At 45.3% G+C, this 23,885-nt stretch overlaps 2 protein-coding genes across 4 annotated transcripts in view; both read left to right on the forward strand.

Moving 5' to 3' along the window:
• The window catches only part of RMI1 (recQ-mediated instability protein (DUF1767)), a 78,642-nt gene that overhangs the window by 15,681 nt on the left and 39,076 nt on the right, over positions 1-23,885 (forward strand). The window lies entirely within an intron of this gene.
• On the forward strand, positions 15,414-18,994 carry LOC147423319 (uncharacterized). Its single transcript, XM_086501206.1, has 5 exons — positions 15,414-16,754; positions 16,849-17,456; positions 17,558-17,924; positions 18,105-18,266; positions 18,410-18,994. The coding sequence occupies exons 1-5, from the start codon at positions 15,747-15,749 to the stop codon at positions 18,905-18,907; spliced, it is 2,643 nt and encodes an 880-aa protein (XP_086357332.1). The 5' UTR covers positions 15,414-15,746; the 3' UTR covers positions 18,908-18,994.

Below are 23,885 nucleotides of genomic sequence, written 5' to 3' on the forward strand. Positions count from 1 at the left end.
CAACTGTACTGTATAAAGCCAAGATCCCCCGTATCAGCTCTATGGGCACACCTAGGTCCTGTAGTCTGCATATAAGTATGAATGATTACTGAATGTGAACTGAATGAGATTCTAGTGCATCAAGATGTCTATCTAAATTGGATACTAGTGTGAGTGCATCAAGAGTTCCGGAAGGATGAGATGGTTGCATAGTGATCTAGGTGTATCAAGAGTTCTAGACGGAATGAGATGGCTAGATTGAATGATTGAAACACGGTTTTCAGTGTGAACTAAGTGTGATTTGTGAACTGCTATGTGGATGTACAATTTAGTGGGGATGGTCTTGGGCATGGTTTGTGTGATTGAAATGTGAAAAGAAAGGATACAGATCTGATAGTAACAAGATTGAGTACATCAAGACATTCGCGGAAAGATCAACACAATTTGGACGTGATTGCTGAATAGGTTGCAATGATCATAATTTGTATCTGAGACCCTCGACAGAAATGTGATTAATTAGTGACTGACGTCTATGTAGAAATGTTGGATTGGTAGAGTTTGGCAGGCACATAGAGTCAGTGTCTACTGAAGAAAGTTTCTGTCCTATGGCTATCTTGCAGGCGTAATCAAGGCCGATTACAATTCTTTCAAGAGGGGGAAATGTCACAAAGTGATGACGTGGCATGCCCAACTGGAGAAATGGCCGAGAGGACAAGAGAAACTGAACTGGAAGAACAAAGGAATTTCTCAACTTATGGAGCATTGGCCGATGGGCCTAAAACCCTAGAAGTAAAGAGCTTGATCTTTGAGAGGGGATTCTGTAAAACGTGTTGGTTGATGACAAGGCAAGACCATACAGGTGCTAATGCGGCAGGATTGTACGGAGGTTCCGTGTTTTGCGTTGGCTGTGCCATGTGGCAGGTTGTATGGATTTCCGCGAGTTTTGCCACGTCATCAAGCTGCATCGCCAAACATGAAAATCCGTACTGCTGCCAGTCAACAAGTTCTATGCAAAAATCCTTCCTCTGTGTGTGTGGTCCTGTTTTATTTTATTATTTTTATGTCTCTAGCCACTTGGGCCCCCATCAGACGGGGACGGGGTCCCATAAGTTGGTGTGAACTTCTTTTAGAAATTAGGCCACTCGTCAAGACTTAGTAAGTTGGCAAAACTTTTGTTGCTTCTGCTTCTTCTTTGAGGGTTTAGGCCCCCCCGGTCGAGATCTGCAGGTTGGCTTTGTTCTTCAGTGGATTGACATGTCAGCAATTTGTGACAATAAGAGGGGGATTTCTTTCCTTCCATATGTAGAGGATGTTCTTTGACTTTTTTCTTTTCCATCCAACGATGAAAATTCCAGTTCTGGCTTTAGTGGACTCTTGATGGAAGTCCTAGTGCATGTGTTGGAGTTGGCTTTGACAAGTAGAGGGGAATTGAAAATTCTTCTGTCTCCGGAATCACTTCTTGTGTGATCCTTGGACTTTAGATGGTGAGGTTTGGAGGTGGAGCATGTAGTGCTTGATGCTTACCCGACAATGATGACAACTTTAGGAGGTTTTGCTAGAGTGTGGACTACTCTTATCTCCATGTTCTCTCTTCATCGATGGTAGTGTGGCCTTACAGATTTTGTCACTCGTGAGCTTGTCTAACACCATCTGTGGGACATGTTTGCGATCTCTTATAGGCGCCATTCTTGATGGTCCACAACTGATTTGTTGAGATCCTCTAGATTATAGGTTTGCATGTAAGAGTTAGCACTTTCGCAGTCAACAACATTTGGAGCTCTCTCTTGTACATCCCTTCGGAGAGCTCCAACCTTGGGGCGGCCCATTCCAATCTTCATGGGCATGTTGCAGGTCCCCTAGGACAACGGTTCCTTTATTCTCACTCTGGGTATTGATTGCATAGTTCAATGCTGGATATAGTCTCTTCAGCACTAGCGGTAAGGACAACTTTGATGAAGATTTTAAGGAAGCAAGTTACAATAGTGGGTGCTTTTTTGAGTCTGTAAGGAGTTTGGCATATAGTATTGGATTGTCCCTATAGTTTTAATCTTGACAGATGCCGAGGAGTGGTGGACGTATGGTTTGATCTCAGGGAGTTTGCTTGAGTAGCTAGGTCGTGCAGGACCCCAACGGATTCTTTGGCAAACATGATCCTCAGATGATGACCTTTGAGGTCTTTCGATTCTTAGCAGCTCGAATTTATCAATGGTGTGATCCTCTTTGGGTCTCGAGTTCTATGAGATTCAGGTTTTGCTATTCAGCCCACATTGCAATTAGTATCATGTTGGATGTTTCCTCGAGCCACTCTGGTGGTTGCTTGGTCTTTTGGATTTGCGGTGTGACGGTTGCTCTTTCCAGTGTATCCAAGCAATATTTTTGTGTTTTGTCTAGCAGATTGATCCCTAGAGACTGTACCATTCAGGACACACCCACTTCCCTAGACTGACACGTACTTTCATACAGGTGGATAGTGGTCCTTCTTGGACTAGGAATGAGTTACAGTCAGCTCGAGAATTCGTCAATATTAGTGCGTCCCTTTGTGTTAGATGAATGTATTCACTCCGAGAGAGGGGTGATATTCTCTCAGGATGTATTCTAGACAAAGGAAGATCGATAGTATTCACTCTCAGTTCCGACGGAGTTTCTTTAGATATAGTTCGCAGCTCATCATGATATATGGTGGTTGCCTCAGTCCTTCGGTTCTTCATCATTGTACAATTGATGTCTTAGCAACCTCGGTTGACCGCTTTCTTTGGACTTCCGTAGCAGCTTGGAGATCCTTGCATGTGGTATGTGTCTGGAGGTGCAAGTTTTTGACTCTTTCCTCGAGGGTGGAGCCTCTGATAGTTGGGAAATGTTCCAGATACGAGTAGTTTATGCCTTTACGCTCATCTTTGATGCTTTTTCTTGGAGCTGTCAACAACAATACCTTTTGCAGATGTTGGTTGTGTGACTCGTGAGTCGGTTCAGTTGAGGTGATTCTTGTTAGAGCTGGGTTTACTTGCAACAAACAACATTGCGCTGCTTGGACGTCTTTAGGGGGTAGGAGTTAAAATTGTAGATTGCTCACTCCAGCTCCCTGGGCGTCTCCTTTCTAGGAGCTGAGAGGGGGTGTTAGCGTTATGGTATCTCTCTGGATTTGTCCGGTCCCAGTCTCTCCTAGGGACATGTGACAGGGAGTGAGGGCTGTTTTGTGGTTGTGCCCGGTTAGAGTGAGGTAGTTTTCTCTTGTCGGAATATGTTTAGCCATGTTAGCTCGGGGTTTTTAAGCTTAGTTCCATGGCCATTAGGCTCTTGCAGACGGGGATTATTTTTTCTAGCCTTGCTTGTTTTCCCCATGGCCCTACTGAGTCCTCGATACATATTTCCCATCCATTTTCTATTTTCCCCGGTCGTGAGGGCTGGCTACATGACCGCCACTAGCACTTCCCTGGCTATGTAGGTGTGGGTAGGGGCACAAAGCATAGTCATAGGGGACACCCATTTTTGGGCTTCCCGTCCCCACTTGCCGTCTCGCCCTCTTTTTTACACTGAAAATCCATTTGAGCCTCGTTCCCCCTCCCCTGACACGTCCCTTGTGGCTGGCACATAGGGAGATCAATGTGTGCATAGGGAGATCAGTGTGTGCATAGCCCTTGTGGTGTAGGGTACCCCTTGTGGGCCACCCTAGGGTGGTCCATCGGCAAAGGGGGGACATGTCGCTGGCGTTTGTTCAGCACTCTCTCTCTCTCTCTAGCGTTTTTGGAGCTTAGCATCTTGGGTTCCACCAGCAGCAAGGCAACACACCGGCAGTCGATGGGCAAGAGGGGGATCTCCCATGCACTTTTGCTTATGAGGGTAGATGGATAGAGGCAATGTAATCATGCAGTTGCAAGGCACCACACCTTTTGTGCAGGCATTGGAGTGGAGGAGATCCATGATTTCCAGAGGGCAGCCACAACATGGGTATCCCTTATCCAATTCTTTCTACCTCCCCTCTTGTCGGGAGGAGTCCCACCAGAGCCTTGCTTTCACACGACGTTTGGATAGCCCATGTTGAGGCCGAGTTAGTGGTCTCGTGTGCAGGAGCAAATGGCAGTAGCAGTAGCAGTAGGAGTTTTGTGGACCTTGGGTCTATCCATTGAGGCAAGTGAAGTGCGCGAGTGAGAGCGTATGTGAGCGTGTGTAGCAATGGAGAAGAGAGGAGAAGAGGAGACCTTGTGTTTTCAGGGGCTAAAACTCACTCTCTACATGTGAGCCCCCTTATTCTATTATGTACATAATGAATAAGTATAGTGGGCGGGCACATGGCCTAACCGGCCACATGGGGCTTTACCCCAAAAACCTCCCACGTAAAGGCCAATGTGGCCGTGAGAGAGAAAAGAAACCGTACAAAACCTGTACAAGGCCATCACAAGTATGACCTCAGCCAACGCCCATTGGCTCACTGAATCTGTGTGCATCCAGCTCTAATCGTAGAGAAAGTATAGAGCGATCGACACCATACTCTTCACCAAAGCCGCACACATCCTGCAAGTATCTTACCATACGCTACAAAGTACCCCTATGCTCAAGGCCAACGTCAGTCACTGCACGACTAACTGCTCCCATTGCAAATGCACCTACTGCAAATGCAATCTCGGGTCTCGAGATCAGTATCTCGTACATAAGACTCCCAAATGCTGATGCAATCCTAGCAATATTTGCCAATTTGACCATCTCAATCAAATCTGGCTCATAACTCCACTCATGGAAATCACCCTGACACTCGAACTTCAATCCCTGGAATCCATCCTGGTGTCCATCGCATGTCACATGCGCACCAAGAGCATCTGTCTGTCCTGAACCTTGTGTGGTAAGAGCAATGCCTAGCTCTGACTCACATACATTAGCCTCTGGCCTAAGCATATCCATGAATGACTGAATCACGATTGAATCCTCAACACTCAAGCCATCCATATCCGTCATTGTATCCACAAATGACATGCCCTGCTACACAACTATCTGCACAATTGGCTCAACATGCTCACAAACTGGAGCATCATGCAATCTATCCGCAAAGGAGACATAGTTCGTCTCTCTGCATGGCTGCGTACTCACGAAGACTGTGCCGTCTTGCACATGACGTACTCGCATCACATGAATCATGCCAACACTAGCACCTCTCTGAAACGAACGAGGAGATAGGATCTCCCGGCCACACAGACCGCCTACAGACGCGCGTCGGACGAACCACTCGACCATAGTCACCATCCGACAGCTCCCCCGTGCTGGGGCCAGCGTCCGAGGACGTAGGCGTGCACCTGTAAGATCGAGCGTCCCCTACCACCCGGCCTCACCTCCTCGAGGTGACCTCGCGCACTCCTAGCCTCGCGGGCTAACCACTGGCAAAGTGCCAGTGGGGTCGGTAACTGTAAATGAGGCCTTGGCCTCCCTTTTATAATAATCGCCGGCCACACTGGCCGGGTTCACACTACGTCCGCCCGGACACTGGACGCCCATCCGGACGGCATATGGGCTAGATCCCCTCTCCTGTGAGTGGGACATAACATACTTCCCCCCTTAAGAACCATTGATGTCCTCATCAATGAAGTGGGGATACTGAGCCTTCAAAGCTCTAACAGGTTCCCAAGTAGCAAACCTTTCAGATTGACCCTTCCATTTAATTAAGTACTCGTCATAAGCCTTTTGGCGAGAATGACGGGTACGATGATCTAAAACTGCTTTTGGTTCTCGAGGAATATACTCAGTTTGCATATCTTGCCATACATTTTCCTCAATAGGCACGACAACATCAGCTTCACCCACCTCACGGAGTCGGGTGAGTGAGTTGTAATTTCAAGTTCCTACTCTCTCAAAAAAAAGAAAAAAAAAAACATCAGCTTCGCCCAATTTCACTTTAAGGCGGTTGACATGAAACACTGGATGTACAGTAACATCCGAAGGAAGAGCCAGTTTATAGGCAACTTGGCCAATTTTCTTTGTGATCAAGAACGGACCACAATATCTAGCTGAAAGCTTATAATGCTTTCCTGTCCGCATAGTCTTGGAATCTTTGGGTATCTTCAGATAAACCCATTGTCCCACATCTAGAGTCCTTGGAGATCTCTTTTGATTAGCATAAGTAGTGACTCGATCACGAGCCGTTCTTATACTATCCTTAGCCAATTCGAGCATCTCTTGCATGTCATACAGGAAATCACGAGCTTGGCGGTCCTTGACTTTCTTCAAGCCAATAGCAATCGGGGGTTTAGGCTCAAATCCATACATCAGCATGAACGGGCTAAATCCAATAGCAGAATGCTTGCTATTATTATAGGCAAACTCTAACTGTGGAAGATACCTCTCCCATTCAGATTGCCTATGAGAGACATAGGCTCTCAACATGTCCTCTAACGTCTGATTCATCCTCTCAGTTTGTTCGTCGGACTCAGGATGGTCAGAAGACGACATACTCAACTTCGTCTGAAGGTGAGCAAAAATATCTCGCCAAAATCGGCCAGTGAACTTAGTATCTCAATCACTGACGATATCTTCTAGGAGACCATACAACTTATAAAGCTGATCGACAAATAAAACCGCCAACTCATGGCTTTTTACTGTCGACTTCGTTGGTATAAACTTCACCATTTTTGTGAGTCTATCGACCACAACCCAAATAGCGTCATTGCCTCGACTAGTATTTGGCAAACCAACGATAAAGTCCATGGAAATACTCTTGCCACTTGGCATCTGGGATTTCCAATGGATGTAACAGGCCAGCTTTCCTAAGGCGCTCTGCCTTATTGACCTGACACTGAGCGCATTTCTTCACATAGCTCTCTATGTAAGAGCGCATTCTTGGCCAATAGAAATATCGCTTGACCAAAGCCAAAGTTCTTTAGATGCCTGGGTGCCCAGCGCTAGGAACATCGTGGCATTCGCACAAAACCCTTTGGCGAATCGCATAGATTTCCGGCACGCAAACTTTACCATTTCTAAACAATAGTCCACCTCTAATGGAATATTGTCGCTGTCTCGTCTCTCCAGCACGACTCACTTGGGTCTCCGGACCACCCAAGCCTGTATGCGAGTCATGCCCAGCTTCGACCTCGTTCCATATCCTGCCAAAATGGCTATCGGAACGACATAGCCCTCGGAGAGAGAGAGATAGAAATCCGTCGAGATTTCAGCCATAGACAAGGCATTGACCTCAGGAATCTTGTTGAGCGCATCGGCAACTCGATTGTTGGATCCTTTCCTATAACGGATCTCAAAGTCAAACTCTTGCATAAGCTCAACCCATTTGGCCTTCCGGCCTCTGAGATCACCCTGATCACAGATATAGCGCAAGGAATGATGATCTGTCCATGCAACAAACGTAGAGCCATACAAGTAGTGCCACCATTTCCTCAGGGCGTGGACTACAACATAAAGCTCCTTCTCGTACGTTCGATAACGCATCTCGGTGTCAGAAAGTTTCTTACTTTCAAACGCAACAGGACGTCCATCTTGGTATAACGCCGCACCAATAGCATAATCACTAGCATTCGTTTCAACCACAAACGGTTTGCTAGGATCCACAATGTGTAATATTGGCGCAGTAGTCACCAAGTGCTTTAGTGTCCGAAAGCTCTCGTCGAGACGCTCATTCCAGACAACAGGGGGATTTCCTTTATGACGAGGACCCGAAGTCTTCGGCCCTTTCACCCCTCCTTTTAAAAGTTGCGTAAGCGGAGCAGCAACTTTAGAGTAATCCTTGATAAACTTGCGAAAGAATCCAGTAAAGCCTAAAAAGGACTTTACTTGGCGTACATTCTTCAGAATGGGCCAATTTCGCACTTTATCCAACTTTTCAGGGTCAATGCGAATTCCATCGCGAGTAATGATGTGACCCAAGTCCAAAAGCTATTTCTTAAAGAATTCACACTTCGAAGCCTTAGCGTAAAGCTTCTCAGTTCTCAATACTTCGAGAACAGTGCGTATATGCAGTAGGTGCTCAGACAAACTTCGGCTGTAGATCAAGATATCATCGAGAAATACAACAACGAAGTTGCCTAAAAATGGTCTTAGCAGATCATTCATCATCCGCTGGAACGTAGCTGAAGCATTGGTCAAACCAAAAGGCAAGACCAAAAACTTGTAGTGACCATAACGCGTATGGAAGCCTGTCTTAGGAATATCTTCCAGTTTGATCCGTATCTGATGATAGTCCGATCACAGGTCTATCTTCGTAAAATACAACGCTCCATGGAGCCGATCTATCAGATCGTCCATACGCGGGAGCGGGTACTTGTTCTTGACAGTGAGCTTATTCAATCCCTTGTAATCCACGCAGAAGCGCATAGTGTTATCTTTCTTTCGAGAAAGTAGTACTGGCGCTCCCCACGGGGATTTGCTAGGCCGAACAAAACCCCTGTCGAGATAATCCTTCAGCTGTCGTTGAATCTCGTTCTCCTCGGTTTTACTAAACCGATAGGGTTGCTTTGAGAAGGGTTGACTACCAGCCACCAACTCAATGCCATGATCTACTCCTCTCGAAGGCGGCAAGCCAGGAGGTAGATCATCAAGAAAAACATCCTTGAAATCAGTCATGATTTCTCGGATAAGATTGGATTCGTCGGAATCCCCAAGTTCAACAGAAGAACATGAAACATTTTTACGAAATTCAGTGACAGAAGTACCAAGCACTAATGAATCAAACCAAGCAGATGGTACACATTGATAAAAGTCAACATCAGAAGACTTTATTTCTTTATACATTTCCAAAGCAGTAACAACTGGTATTGCAAAACCATTATTTACAGACTTTTGATTACAAAGCGACATAGATACATGAGGCATGTTCTGCTTAACAAAAATAAGAGAGTGATGTACATAGTCTATATACAATGAGTCTTGTTTATCATAAAACCATGGAATTCCCAAAATAACATCTGCTCTGTCCAGGCGCATGATGTGGAAGTCCAGGTTCTCTTTGTAATCAGCCAGCTCAAGCGACAAGTCTGGAACCATCCGATTCCATACATCTGTATCCACGCCACGAGCCATCTTCACGCGATACTCATGGTTACTGTCCTGCGTCCGCAGATTCAGTTTCTGCACCAATTTTGCATCCACAAAATTGTGCGAGCTTATATTATGAAGGAGTACGGTCACGTCGTGACCATTGATCTTCCCGGGGAAACGGAGAAGATCGTGCTTACCAAACACTTTGGTGCTAAAAGTACAATTTGAGCATGAACTGTGCGCTAAATGATGGATTTCAACTTGAACAACATCAGAGTTATTTGAGATCTCGTGAATCTGAACCGAAGGACGGCCTTGGGGTTTCTGCGTCTTTTTCTTTTTAGGGCAATCCTTGATTTGGTGACCCGTCTGGCCACATCCGAAGCAAGCCCCCTTCTTCATTGCATCAACAATTGAAGCGTTTCTGGCTTTCTTCTTTTCTTGAGAAGATCTCGGCGGTGATTTGGACTTATGCTGGAATCGGGGTCGCTTCTCGAAGCACCCTCACCGGATTGATGGTCTGCATTTCTTTTCTTCTCATAATTCGCTCCATTTATCAAATGGAATGTCCTGGCCTTTGCCACTGCATCCTTGACATCAGTTGGGGCTTTATCCTTAATCAAGGCCCAACGGTAATCTTCATGTAACCCCAGTAAGTACATGTGCACGGCGTGTGTGGAATCCACCTTACAGAAGGTGAGCGCCTCTTTGAAAGCTATCGTATATTTATCAAAAGACAGAGTTTTCATCGAAAGACTCTGTAGTTTGGCATACATTTTCAAAGGGTCCATATTTGCGAAATCCTTCTTGAATTTCACGCAAAAATCAGCCCACGTCGTAGGCTTTTCTGTCATGTCACGCCACCCGGTGAGCGCCTTACTGCGCAGATAAAGAGGAATCGTCTGAATCCTCCGTTCATCATGCTCCCCATGGAGATCAAAGTATGTGGTCCATTGGTGCAACCAGTTATTTACAGCCAATTCCGTACACTCCTTCTCTTCACCCGAGAAATTTGTAGTTTTATACGGAATTGTGGCTGTCAGACCACCCTGCGAACGCCCAAAAGCAGCAATCTGCGTCCGCAAATGCTTGAGATGGGTTTTAACTTTTGCCCTCGGAAATACGCGCAGTCGTCGACTGAGCCATATTTTCGAGAGTAGAAAGGCGGGAACTGAGCCCCTGTACGACCCCTTCGAGAGAGGCCAAGCGAAGGTTCGTCTGAACATTCGCGTTTTCCAGAGCGGTAACACGCTGGTCGAAGCTCTGGAAAGTGCTTGTAATCCATGTGTAGAGAGCATGTGTAAATGGAATTTGAATGTTACCTGGCCCGTCGTCACGTTGCACATCAGATCTGGAGGAATCCATGGCGAGGTGCGTGAAAAAAATGGAAAATTCATGCGAAACCGAGCCTTTTCTGCACTTGTTGGTTGCGAAAAAAAGTGAAATTTGAGGAGCTCCACGCGTCGGCGTGAGCACCTGAAGGCGAGCAGGTGATGGCAGGAGCGCGAGAGCGCGAGCAGGTGAGAGAGAGGAGCAGCAGAAAGAAGTAGAGAGGCCCAAAAATGAGTTTCTCTGCACACTGTAAAGTCTCTGTAAGTGACTTTTAATAATCAGCAGGTTTCATACTCTCTTTAAAAAAAATGTAAAGTGTCCAAGCCCCCCTTTTTTTTAAAATAAGTCAAGGGCCTTTGGCCACTTAAATAATGGGCACCTTTCATAAAAAAAAAGCAACGTAACCTTCCCATCGTAAAAAGAAAGGGCCAGCTGCTGAGGCCGCCGCGTGGAAGCTGCGAAGGAAAGAGGGAGCGTGTGGCTGCCCGTGGCCAACATGCGCAAGGAGCGCAAGGTAGGAGCCAGCCTTGCAAGGAAATTCCACGCAAGCAACACCTTCCCCTGCAAAAAAAAATCCCCACGCTACAAGAGAAGGGTACCCACAGAGAAAGCCCTGCAAAAAGCCGTGCTACTAGAGAGAGGTATCTGCATCTCTCTCTCTCTCTCTCTCTCTCTCTCTCTCTGTGCTTCGTACAATGAGAGTTACACAGAGAGGTAAAAGTATACCATATGCTGAAATAAAATCCAGACAGCAAATTAATAAGTAATATACTGATTTTCATCGAAAAACCAATAAAATCAATTAGTAATAGTGTGATTTTCCGCATTTCCACTTGCTAGGCTGTTGAATTTTATACAAAATCAGCGAGCAACGCATTAAATTTCACATGCACACAAGCTTATGAGAAGAAAATAATCAGTTAAACAATTAATTCATCAAAAATGACATAAAACAGTGATTATCCGACTCGAACCAATCTGTAAGTGTACACTCGGTCCTTCGTGTAGCCAAGCCGGCTCTGATACCATGAAACGAACGAGGAGATAGGATCTTCATGAAACGAACGAGGAGATAGGATCTCCCGGCCACACAAACCGCCTACAGATGCGCGTCGGACGAACCACCTGACCATAGCCACCATCCGGCAGCTCCCCCGTGTTGGGGCCAGCGTCCGAGGACGTAGGCGTGCACCTGTAAGACTGAGCGTCCCATACCACCCGGCCTCACCTCCTCGAGGTGACCTCGCGCACTCCTAGCCTCGCGGGCTAACCACTGGCACTCTGCTAGTGGGGTCGATAACTGTAAATGAGGCCTTGGCCTCCCTTTTATAATAATGGCCGGCCAGACTGGTCGGGTTCACACTACTTCCGCCCGGACATTGGACGCCCATCCCGACGGCATCTGGGCTAGATCCCCTCTCTTGTGAGCGGGACATAACACTCTCGCTATGACTAGCTGTCCATGATGCAATCTGAAACTGTGCTCGTCCAACACTACTTGGCATCCGTTGTCTCATAACTGACTTACAAAGATCAAGCTTTGCGTCAAACCTGGCACATGGCGTATTTCTCGTAACACGTATGATGCACCACTCGACAACAATAGTCTGACATCTCCTGCACCAACTATGTCATGCACTGAACCATCAGCTAGACACACACGTCCAAGCATACCACTAGCATATGTGCTAAACCACTCACGAGTTGACGTGACGTGAAATCTAGCACTCACATGGAAGCAAAGGCGACATCTCCGTCATGTGTAGCCACATACGCTACATTTGCTCCCACATCATCCAAACTGATAGCATCCCTCCTGTGCTGTCTCTTGCGCTGTCTCATCCGCCGAAAACAACGCCTACGTACATGCCCTGTATGACCACAATGCCAACACACAACATCTCTATGTCTGCAAGATCGTCCTTTGACTGTAGACATCTCTCTAGACTCATTTGTGCCAAAAGCATTGCATAATCTTTGCCATAACCTCTAGTTGTACATGCATCCAAACCAATGCAATAGATAAACTCACCAAGGTGTAACATGATCGTCGAACGTGCAAGCTCATCCAAGTCCTCCCACTCATCGTCAGTCATAGACTCTTGCCTAGCATCCACGCCTTGTAGTGGCAACACTTGGCCCAACTGAGTCAATGCATCATGCATACCTGCTTTCCAATGCTCAAAGTTTGAACCGTCAAACTTTGTATGGAAAAGCACAAACCCTGACAATGATGTACATGCCAAATCCATGGCGAGATAACCTGTGACAAGACCAAGAACAAATTGATCAACTGACAATAGTCAAGGCGTGGCTAACTTATACACCAAGTATTGTCAAAATACAACATAAGCTGACATAAGCTGTCTAAGAGAAGTATCAGCAAATATGGCGATCAATGTAACGAACATGTTAGCAAAACTGCTCAAATGATGCCAAAACACCCACTCTGAGCACTATGTGGTAATCGATGAAACTATCATCAACAATCTCCTTCCTGAAGAGATTACCATATGTATGTCAAATGACATAATCCGATGAGCAAACACTCTCACAATGTGAGGCCAAAACACTATGGCAAAGCAACCACTGAGTGCCAAATGCAATCAAAACACGATTGCAAACCATGCGTATAAACAAATAAACTCACAAGAAAAATCTGGGAGAGGTTTGGTAGTATTTGGCTATCGAACCATAATAACCATACATGCCATAAACATGCTCAAAACCATGAGCAAATCATGCGCAAAATCAGCACTCAAGTATATATGAGCTGCCTCAAAGTCTCAACTCCTTGAGCATCAAACCACATAAGGCATACATCGTATCCTTTCACTTGTGAGCAAAGTTGTAGCCATTACCACTCTCGCATCCGAGTGCAAACCGTGTGTGTAATCCTCTACACACAATAAACAGCTGCTGCTGCAGGAAATTCAGAGGTCAAAATTAGTCCAAATGGACATCACAATTGCGTCCGGAGCGTGCCAAAACCCTAGGTTACACCCTAACCTTGCATAAATCGCATTCCGTACGCAAAAGTTATGCAAAAAACACTGTTTTCGAGCCCGAAAAATGACCTGCGGAAATGAAAATCTGCATTCTTCCTGTAAGTATGGCTGCAAAAAAGCATACACACTTGCAATACACCCTTCTCTCAAGCTTAGGAATGTTCCTCAAGCTTCCATGAGCACAGATATGGTGGCTGCTCACCGATCTCAAGCTTCCACCGAAAGCGAGCTCACCAAAGCCGAAAGCTCACTTCTCTGTAGCACTCCATCTGTCGCGAAACCAAAGCTCTGATACCAGTTGAAGTGCGCGAGCGAGAGCGTGTGTGAGTGTGTGAAGCAATGGAGAAGAGGAGACCTTGTATTTTCAGGGGCTAAAACTCACTCTCTACATGTGAGTCTCCTTATTCTATTATGTACATAATGAATAAGTATAGTGGGCGGGCACCTGGCCTAACCGGCCACATGGGGCTTTATCCCAACAGCAAGTCAGTTCGATGTCGGACCACCCTCAGTCACTTGTATGGGCAGTTTGTTATCAGCATGGAGAGCCTTTCCCAGATCTCTCTCTCTCCCTCACCCACCGATACTCACATCTAAAAATAAAAAATAAAATGTCAGATTGAATTACAAATGGGAAACCTCAAAGCGAGGAAAAGCCATAGAAAGTATTACAAACTCAGAAACAGTTAAAGTAACTCTACTTGACTGTAACTCAGAAACACTCAAAGTAGAGCTGATAATGGCTAACAGGGAGCTCGTTCAAGTCATAGGCAACTTGAAGAGATTGTCTAAGAGATATCTTGAAGAAAGAAACATATTCCACTTGAATCTATTGAAACATGAGGGAATTCTGTGCTCTCCACATTGTCCATAGTACCCAGAATCTGACCCAGCCAAAAAAGTATGCATACGACCGAAGCAAAGGTGGAAGCACTCCAAAGATCCAAAGAAATTTACCAGATTGTAAGCCAAGAAAGCGCGAGCGAAGTGCTAAAGAGATGCTATCCACAAACTGTCGCATATGGGAACAAGACTAGAGTATATGTGGAATATTCTCAATGCCTGCACCACAGTGAACGCATCGCGAACAGGACAATCTCCTAGAGGTCAATAATTTGCTAGTGGGGAGAACCCCAACAATACATCTCCACATAAACAAACGCTCCTTGAGAGGTAGCTTAGCATGCCACACTTTCATAACTTTACTCTGTCACCAAGTAACACTTTTATTGATATTCCATACCTTGTTACAATGTTCTTGGATCCAGGAAGATGACTGCAAATGATAGTACACTTTCTTTGTAGATATCGAGTCAATCGAAGAACCATCGTAGAGCCAATCGCAAAGTTGATTGTCTTCAACTAGCGGCAGGATGGGAGATATAGAATCGACGAACTCCTTAATGGTGTCCCACATGCGCCTGTAGTGTAACCCAAGTCCAAAGCTAAGAGCAGCCTGTCTGAATGAGAGCACCCGTCCTAAAGCGTCTATCACATTTGTTATCTTGTCAATACCTTTGTGGGAGAGAAAGTAAGCTTGTCTAGGAGAGCATCGAACAAGAGTTTGAGCAAAAACTCTACTCCAATGCAAACTCTCCAATCGAAGTGAATTTCCATAGGCGTCATCTTTAACATTTTACAACAATTCCCCTGTTATCAACTTCCAATCTGCCACTAAACAGGAAGCAAAGGGACATTCCGGAATTGTAGCTTCAACTTTACCAAGAACCACATCACAATATGACGGCTGCCAATGGCCGAAGGTTGGTGTGGAAACCGCATGAGAGCACAAAAACGCAAGCATGTGCGTCTAGGGTTGTTTTTGCTCAACGAGCACCAGGGTTGTCCACGTCCGTCGAACGGAACGTCCCGTCCGTTCCGTCCCGTCCCGTCCGATCCGTCCGTTCCGTCCGGGTTCCGTCCGATCAAAAAAAAGTGACCGTTGGCGGACTTTTTTGACTGTTTTTACAGCCGTTTTGTAGCGCCACATGCTGGCAGTTTTTGAACGTTAAAAACTTGAACGTTGGGGGCCTTGGAGCCTTGGCCCTTGGGGCATCATAAGCCAATGTGCCATCCCACCCCCCCCACCCCCCCCCCCCTCAACATCCACACACACACACACACACACACACACAAAGCCACATGGGCTATGGCCATGGCACATGGAATTTGAATTTTGAAGCATGCTCTCTCTTTAACCCTCTTCTCCCTCTCTCCTCAAAACCTATATAAGGTTGCCCACCCTCTCTTCTTCTCCATATATCCCTCAAGCTCTCTCATTCATCTCCTTCCCTACTCAAGCTCCCTCAAGCTCTCTCCATTCATCAAGGGCCAAGGCTTCAAGCTTTGGCACTCCATCAAGGCTTCAAGCTTTGGCACTCCATCAAGTCTTCAAGCTCTCCATTACTCCTTCAAGCTCCCTTCATCTCCTTCAAGCTCTCCATTGTTCCTTCAAGGCTCATGCTTTCTTTATCTCCTTCAAGCTCTCCATTAATCCTTAAGCTCTCTTCATCTCCATCCATCTCCTTCAAGCTCTCCATTACTCTAAAGTTCTCTCATCACTCCCCATCCCTCAAGCTCTCCATAATGCCGCCCGCTCTTCATGAAGCCTTCAACAAGCATTGCCGCTACTTTGAAAGGGTGAAGAACAAGCAAAATGTTTGCAAATGGTATTGCAAATATTGCCCGAAGACCATGACCTCAAGCTCCACCCGCCTTATCATCCACTTGACCAAGGTGGGAGGGGAAGCGGGTCCTTGTCCGAATATCCCCGACGACATTTTCCAAGAGTGCAAAGCAAAGTATCTCCCCTTGAAGACGCGCAAGGCGGTTGCAAAGGCATCGGAGGAGGTGGTTCCGCCCGACCATGATCTCTCCGATTCGGGAGAGGATGCTTCTCCATCAATGTCCGTTGCATCCGGCGGCGCTACCATGGCCTCCACCGAGGGTGGTAGCGTCTCAAAGAAGAGCAAAAGAAGTCATGGTGGGCGGCCTCCAAAGCAAGCTACTCTTGCACAAACGGTGGGTGGAACTTCCGGTCCTTTGTCTTTCCTCAAAGAGAGGCAACGACAAGCGGAGATAGAGATTGCACGCACCATCATTGAGTGCAATCTCTCTTTTCATATTCTTCGCACGGATCGTTGGAAACGCATGGTGAAGGCTATTGCCGCGGTTGGTCCATGTGAAGGGTGGACGGGAGTGTCATACCATGACATGCGCATCAAAAAGCTTGATGAAGAGAGGGCACGAATCGACAAGTCTCTTGACCCCGTGCGTGCCGGATGGGTAAAGTATGGTTGCTCTATTCTCACCGATGGATGGAGTGACCGCAAGAAGAGGGGAATCATTAATATCCTTGTCTCATGCCCTCTTGGCACCTACTTCTTGCGAGCGGTTGATGCGGGAGCAAGGGGGAAAAAGGTCACGGGTGCCTTCATTTACCGCCACATTCGTCAAGCCATAAAAGAGGTAAAATTTTTTATTCCACTCTCAAGTATCTACTATTTTCAATTTTGTCTTTTGCCTTGGCTCTTCTCACTTTCCCTTCTTTCTCCATATGTAGATCGGTCCAAGCAACGTCATTCAAGTAATCACTGACAATGCCTCCAATTGTGCTTCCATGGCCAAAAAGCTAGAGGCGGAGTATCCACACATAGTATGGACTCCATGTGCATCACATTGCATTGACCTCCTCTTGGAGGACATTGGCGACCTACCTTGGGTAAAGGACATTCTATCCCAAGCCCTCTCCATCGTCAACTTCATCAACAAAAAGGTGAGAGTACTTGCGATATATCGCACTTACTCCGGCTTGGAGTTGAAGAAGCCTTCCGCAACACGCTTTGCCGCTATGTGGCTCCTCCTTGAGCGCCTCTATGATGTGCAAACCAACTTGCAAAAGACAATGGTCTCGGATGAGTTCAAAGCATGGATTGAAGAAGAGACCCAATCATCCCAACAAGATGCAAAGGCCATCCAACGGCTTTGCTTGAAGGAGGAGTTTTGGCAAGAGGTCAAAGGTCTTGTCATGGTGGTATTGCCATTGTATAAGGTGCTTCGGATGACCGACATGGAAGGGTCTACCATAGGTCTCCTTTACCACTTCATGGAGGAGGCTTACAAGGAGATTGAGAGATCCACCATTCTTGATGGAGCACCCGATGGTTCACGGTAAACATATCACCTTATGATTTATGTACATTGTAAGTTGTCTTTTTCTATCTACGGTTCTACCCTTCCATGCTTGACTATCTTTCTCTCTCTCTTTGTAGTGATGTGTTGGAGGACTCTCCAAAGAGAGATGACATTCTCTTCCTTGTTAAAAAGCGGTGGGATTGGATGAGGCGACCAATCCATGGCTTTGCCGCCCTCTTGCATCCGGCTTTCAAAAAGCCATCAATCTTTGCGGATCAAGCACTTCAAGAGGAGCGCGACAAGTACCTTCCAAAGATACTCAATGAAGAACACCATGGAGAGTTTCTCCAAGAGCTCATCAACTATGGAGACCAAAGAGGCACAGCATTCGCTTCCTCGGTGTGTTGGAGGAGGGATTCGTTAGTGAAGCCTCTTTTTTGGTGGGAATGTTTTGGCTATCAATTGCCTCACCTTCAAAGGGTGGCATTGAGGGTTCTTGGACAGGTATATCATATATATTAATAATTATACATAATACCATACCATAAATTATAAATTTATAATCTCAATCATGTCATCATTTGACATTCATCATTCATGTGACATGTCACATAAGTCACCTCTCAATTGAAAATTCCCACAATTCAAATCTCATGCCTCTCTTCTATCATCTATGTGCTCTAGGATTGCTCATCGGGTGCATGTGAGCGGAATTGGTCGGCGTATTCTCTTATACACACCAAGATCCGCAACAAGCTTTCTACGAAGCAATTGGAGCGGCTTATCTATTGTCGCTCCAATTTACGCATGTTGAGGTCCATGCACGAGATGCCAATGGCTAGGCAGGTAATTGAGTTGGCTACATCATACTCTTTATTTATGCTTTCACATGTATGATGTAATATGTATGATGTATCATGTGCTCATATTTTTGGCATACCAAATTGCTAACTCCATTAATCTTCTTGCATGTTGTAAATGACAAATAGGTGAATGTAGATGAATGCAAGCTCTCCATTGAAACTCTTAAGAGTCTCAACAAAGATCGCGATCCAGAGGAGGAGCAAATATTTCGAGACCTCTACTTGGAGTTGGAGGAGATTGATCGCCGTGTCTCTCGCACACGGTCCCGCAAGAAGGTGGTTGTGCGAGCTTTGGCAACTACAGGTAGAGGAGCTTCCACTTCGGTTGCTCATGGGAGTGGAAGAGCGTCGGCACGGACACCCAGGACCTATGTGCGGCGAGGCTCGGGTAGCGGATCTACTATGGCGGACACCACTTTGGAGAATGTGTCCATTTCTAAACTTGCGGATCCTAGAGAGCCAGAGTTTGATGATGAGGGCAACATCCTTAGTGAGGGAGATTATGGTCTTGCATCTAGTGCATCTAATGCAAGTAGTGATGAGGATGATGCAGCTACCTCTAGCTCAAGCTCTAGCTCAAGCTCGGACCACAACTCCGGTGATGAGAGCGATATGAGCACTTAGAACTCTCTCTTTATGCTTTAAAGTTTGTACCCATGGACCATGAGACTATGAGTTGTGTCACTACTTTTTTGTACTACTTTTTGGCACTTGTATCTCTCGAGCCTCGACTCTCTACTTATGTAATGAATTATGAAATCAAATGCAATCATGATCATCTTTTTTCGAACATTACCGTTTCCAATGTCCATGGCCAAATCTTTAATGTTCTTACTTGTAAGACATCTCCTTTGAGTTGTATGTACTTAATACTAAGTAGTTACTCATAATAGAGTAAAAGCTCTGAAAAATATATGATTTATTTTTTTGCATCGTACGTTACGTCAACGTACGTCTAATTTTTTTTAGTTCGATTAGTACCGCACGTCTTCGTACGTGTAACCATCGTACGTGACCGTACGTGTCAACTATGACGAGCACCAACAACAAAGTAGCCTTCCGTGCTGTAACATCATATGTGAGAACCCAAATGAAGGATATTCAGACTACCACAACTTTTTGGGGTACAGAGCTTATCCTTGGAAGCAATCGCAAGCCTTTTTTGTGAGAGAAAGTGGACCAGAAGTGCTCTAGATCCGAGACATGAAATCTTGAAGAGGACGGGGTGGCCAATGCAACAATGGCAGGAAAAATTGCATGTATGCCACCGAAATAGACTACACTATTCAGAGCCTTACATGGAGCGGCCAGGTAGATAATTTCCAATAATGCAATTTAGACCTCAGTTTATTCTCAACCCATTGCAACAACTTCGCAATGTTAACTGACCAAGCCAACGGATAACTAAGATGCCTTGATCATGCTTCACTATCTCACCTGGCCATAACATAGCATGCCAATCCATTTGATGGAACGACAATAATTTAAATTTTCGGAAATTCACTTGCAGACCTGCAACCAACCCATAAATATGTAGTGCTTCCATAACACAACAAACATCTTCAGGTTGATTTCTAGGCCAAAACACGAAGTCATCCGCATACGCTTGTGCCACAAAATGATCATGAGCTGGCAGTTGCAATCCATGTAGCTGACTAGATGCCGTTAATGAATTCAGATATACAACAGCAAAGGATGTGTAGCAATAGCATACAACATGGCACTCAAAGGACATCCTTGCATGATTGATCGACCAAGATCCCATAACCAAGTCAGCTCACCGTCAAGAATTCCGGTCGATTGATTGTTTTCATAAAGGAAATAAACTACCTGCCGCATCTTGGGCCCAAAGCCCAAAGCCTTTATGATCTGAGCAATGAAGTCCCATTGAACAGTGTCAAATGCTTTCTCTATATCAGTCTGCATGATAAGCACATCTTGTCCAATGTATTTTGTATACTCAATTCCAATAAAACTGCTAGCGATATTATCCATAATTTGCTTGCAAGGAATAAATCCATACTGAGCCGGATGTATGCTGGAAAACAAATAGTCAACAATACGAGTAGCTAACATTTTCGACAACAATTTGTAAACGACCCGCATAAGCGTTATTGGACGCCAATGCTTGCTTGGGCAACAGTTTCACCAGTCCTTTCCACGATTGCGGCAAAGATTGCGTGGTCCATGCATGATTTATCATGAAAAGCAGAGGTTGCCTTAGTGATTTCCAAAAGCGGAGAAAAACTTCAACCGTAAGCCTGTCCCATCCAGGCGACTTTCAACCACCAAGATGCGACAAACTGTAGTCTGTCGTGCAACTCGTCCTCAGTAAAACTAGCCTCAAGGGTATCCACATCATTCATTGTGAGTATAGGATGTACATAAGACAACAATAAGTGTCTGGCTTGCAAAACCTCAGTCGAGGGAGCCTCGGGCTTGGCAAAAACTCGTTGAAAACGATCCACCATTGAGTCTGCCAATTGACCTTTCTTGGTCGTCCATGGCCCAGCCTCGTCTTTAACCCTTTTGATAGAGGCAGATGTCCTTGAATGATGCAAATGCTCAAAGAATTGTTTCGACGAGCAACTGTTATCCATAAAAGCCTGTTGCCTAGATCTAATTTTCCATTTTTCAAGTTTTCTCTTATCATTATGCATCAACAAGGTTTTAGCTGTGCATAATTCCTCTTGTTCTGAATCAGTAAGCCTTCTAGTATCTTCAAGACTTCCCAAGGCTTGACAGGTTGTCTTATCTTCCTGCACTTTATTTCTCAACTGGTACATGTACCACGAACCATAATTCTCTATGACTGCTTGGATGATGCGCATGACAAAACGATACCAGGCCACATCCACATCAATAAACATATGAGAGACAAGTGGAGGAAGTACCGCTTCAATCAAAGTTTGAAATGCTCTATGTGAAAGATATGCATTATTAATATGCAACAACCATAGCCAAAGAGTAAAATGATCAGATAAGGCGAAAGAATGATCAATCCTCATATCAAATGTGAACATATCATATTGCGGAGTGCCCAATACATACCAGCGATCTAATCGTGCTCTATATCTAGAGTGAGCATTATGAGTAAATGTATAACCCCGCTCTGAAGAGTGCTTGTTGGGCCATAGATCCAAGACACCCGTATTATTGACCATGGCATCCCAAGAAGAGCATTCAGAGCTCAACATATGTGAATGACCAGATGTGTTATCGACATTTGCAGGTGCATTAAAAAAATCCCCGTACCAAAAAGCATGTGAACGCTAGGGGTATTTGACAAACTCTTGCCAAAGATGACTTCTCTGTGTCGAGGCAGTATAAGCATAAATACCAGTAAATTTCAAAATATTCCGTCGGACAAGACATTGAACTACCATCCAACGCCCCACCGGATCATTATGGTCTAAAATCGGTTGTAGTTCATGATGCACCATTATCAAATCTCTCGAGAAAGAACCAATACTAGTGTAAGCAATCGAGAATCCCGCATAATACGAAGATTGACCTACAAAATCACGTTGATTATGCTCCTCTAACACCACTATATTTGCTTTATTTGGATGTACATAATGCCAAATTAACTTCCACTTGTCGTGGTTGCACAATCCACACAGTAATGCAGTTTAGACCTCAGTTTATTCTCAACCCATTGCAACAACTTTGCAATGTTAACTGACCAAGCCAACGCATAACTAAGATGCCTCACAATTTGATCATGCTTCACTATCTCACCTGGCCATAACATAACATGCCAATCCATTTGATGCAACGACAATAATTTAAATTTTCAAAAATTCACTTGCAGACCTGCTGCCAATCCATAAATATGTAGTGCTTCCATAACACAACAAACATCTTCAGGTTGATTTCTAGTCTAGAACACGGAGTCATCCGCATACGCTTGTGCCACAAAATGATCATGAGCTGGCAGTGGCAATCCATGTAGCCGACTAGATGCCGTTAATGAATTCAGATATACAACAGCAAAGGATGTGTAGCAATAGCATACAACATGGCACTCAAAGGACATCTTTGCATGACCGATCGACCAAGATCCCATAATTGAGTCAACTCACCGTCAACGATTTCGGTAGATTGATTGTATTCATAAAGGAAATAAACTACCTGCCGCATCTTGGGCCCAAAGCCCAAAGCCTTCATGATCTGAGCAATGAAGTCCCATTGACAGTGTCAAATGCTTTCTCTATATCAGTCTGCATGATAGGCACATCTTGTCCAATGTATTTTGCATACTCAATTCCAATAAAACTGCTAGCGATATTATCCATAATTTACTTACGAGGAATAAATCCATACTGAGCCGGATGTATGCCGGAAAACAAATGGTCAACAATACGAGTAGCTAACATTTTCGACAACAATTTGTAAACGACCAGCATAAGCGTTATTGGACGCCAATGCGAGAAGCATTCACACAATGCTTGCTTGGGCAACAGTTTCACCAGTCCTTTCCACGATTGCGGCAAAGATTCGTGGTCCATGCATGATTTATCATGAAAAGGAGAGGCTGCCTTAGTGATTTCCTAATCATTCGAACACATAGTACTGCCTGTGGGGGTTCTTTGGACCTAGGCTTCAGAGCCAAGATCGGTTCGTAGTGTTTGATCGAATTTGCCTGGGGGGTGCTGTGGACCTCGACTCGAAAGCCAAGATCGATTCTTCGTGTTCGATCGAATCTGCAACGAGGTTAGCTTCGCTAGAAAAAGCATCAACTAAACCATCATCCTCGTGAACAATCACATCATCTTTATCGTGCAAATCATCACGCTTGTGAGGAATCTCATCTTGATCATGCAAATCATCATGCTTGTCATTGTCATTCAAATCATCATGCTTATCATTATCATTCAAATCATCTTGCAAATCATGTGTGTCATGCTTGGTAGAAGAAGAGACTAAGAGAGTCTCCTTTTTCCGAATCTCTTCAATCTTCGCCTGCACATTAGATGAGAGAGGAAGAATGAACAACGTTCTTGCGATCCAATTTTGTTTTTCTTTCTGCGTACTTGCGATCAAATTCTTTGGCCTCCAAGCGTAATTGCTTGCGCTCACGCTCCATGGTTGCTATTCTTGCTTCGTGCCACGTTGTCATCATGTCCATCATCGTCTTGCACCTAGCCTCCATAGGATCTGGTGCAATCCTTGGCGTAGATGGGGAAGGGGGAGGGTCAGAAAAACCTCTTGGTGGGGAAAATTCTTCTTCGCCTCTCTCATGCCCATCACCTCAGAGCGATGTATCCATTCTGCTTCGAGTGATGACCACCCACTGAAATCGAGGGTTCTTGTGGGTTCTTGTGTTCTTGGGTTCTTAAGTTCACGAGGAACTTGGGTTCTTGGGGTTCTTGAGTTCTTGAGGTTCTTCTTTCGCTTGCAATCTGTGTTAGAGAAGGATCTTCTCTTCACCCGAGTTTTGCTCTTTTCCGCGGGCGCACCCCTTAGCGGTCTTGCGCTCACATTAAGGTTGCTTTTTCCCACCTCACGTCGATTGGCCGGTCGCTAAGTGCACGGTCCGCTCTCAATGAGTGAAAAGAGGCACAAGGGGAGGCTGGACAAGCCCTTCTTTCTTGGGTTT

The sequence above is a fragment of the Adiantum capillus-veneris genome, chromosome 26 (genome assembly GCF_014529385.1).
Source record: "Adiantum capillus-veneris isolate H3 chromosome 26, ASM1452938v2, whole genome shotgun sequence".
NCBI lineage: Eukaryota > Viridiplantae > Streptophyta > Polypodiopsida > Polypodiales > Pteridaceae > Adiantum > Adiantum capillus-veneris.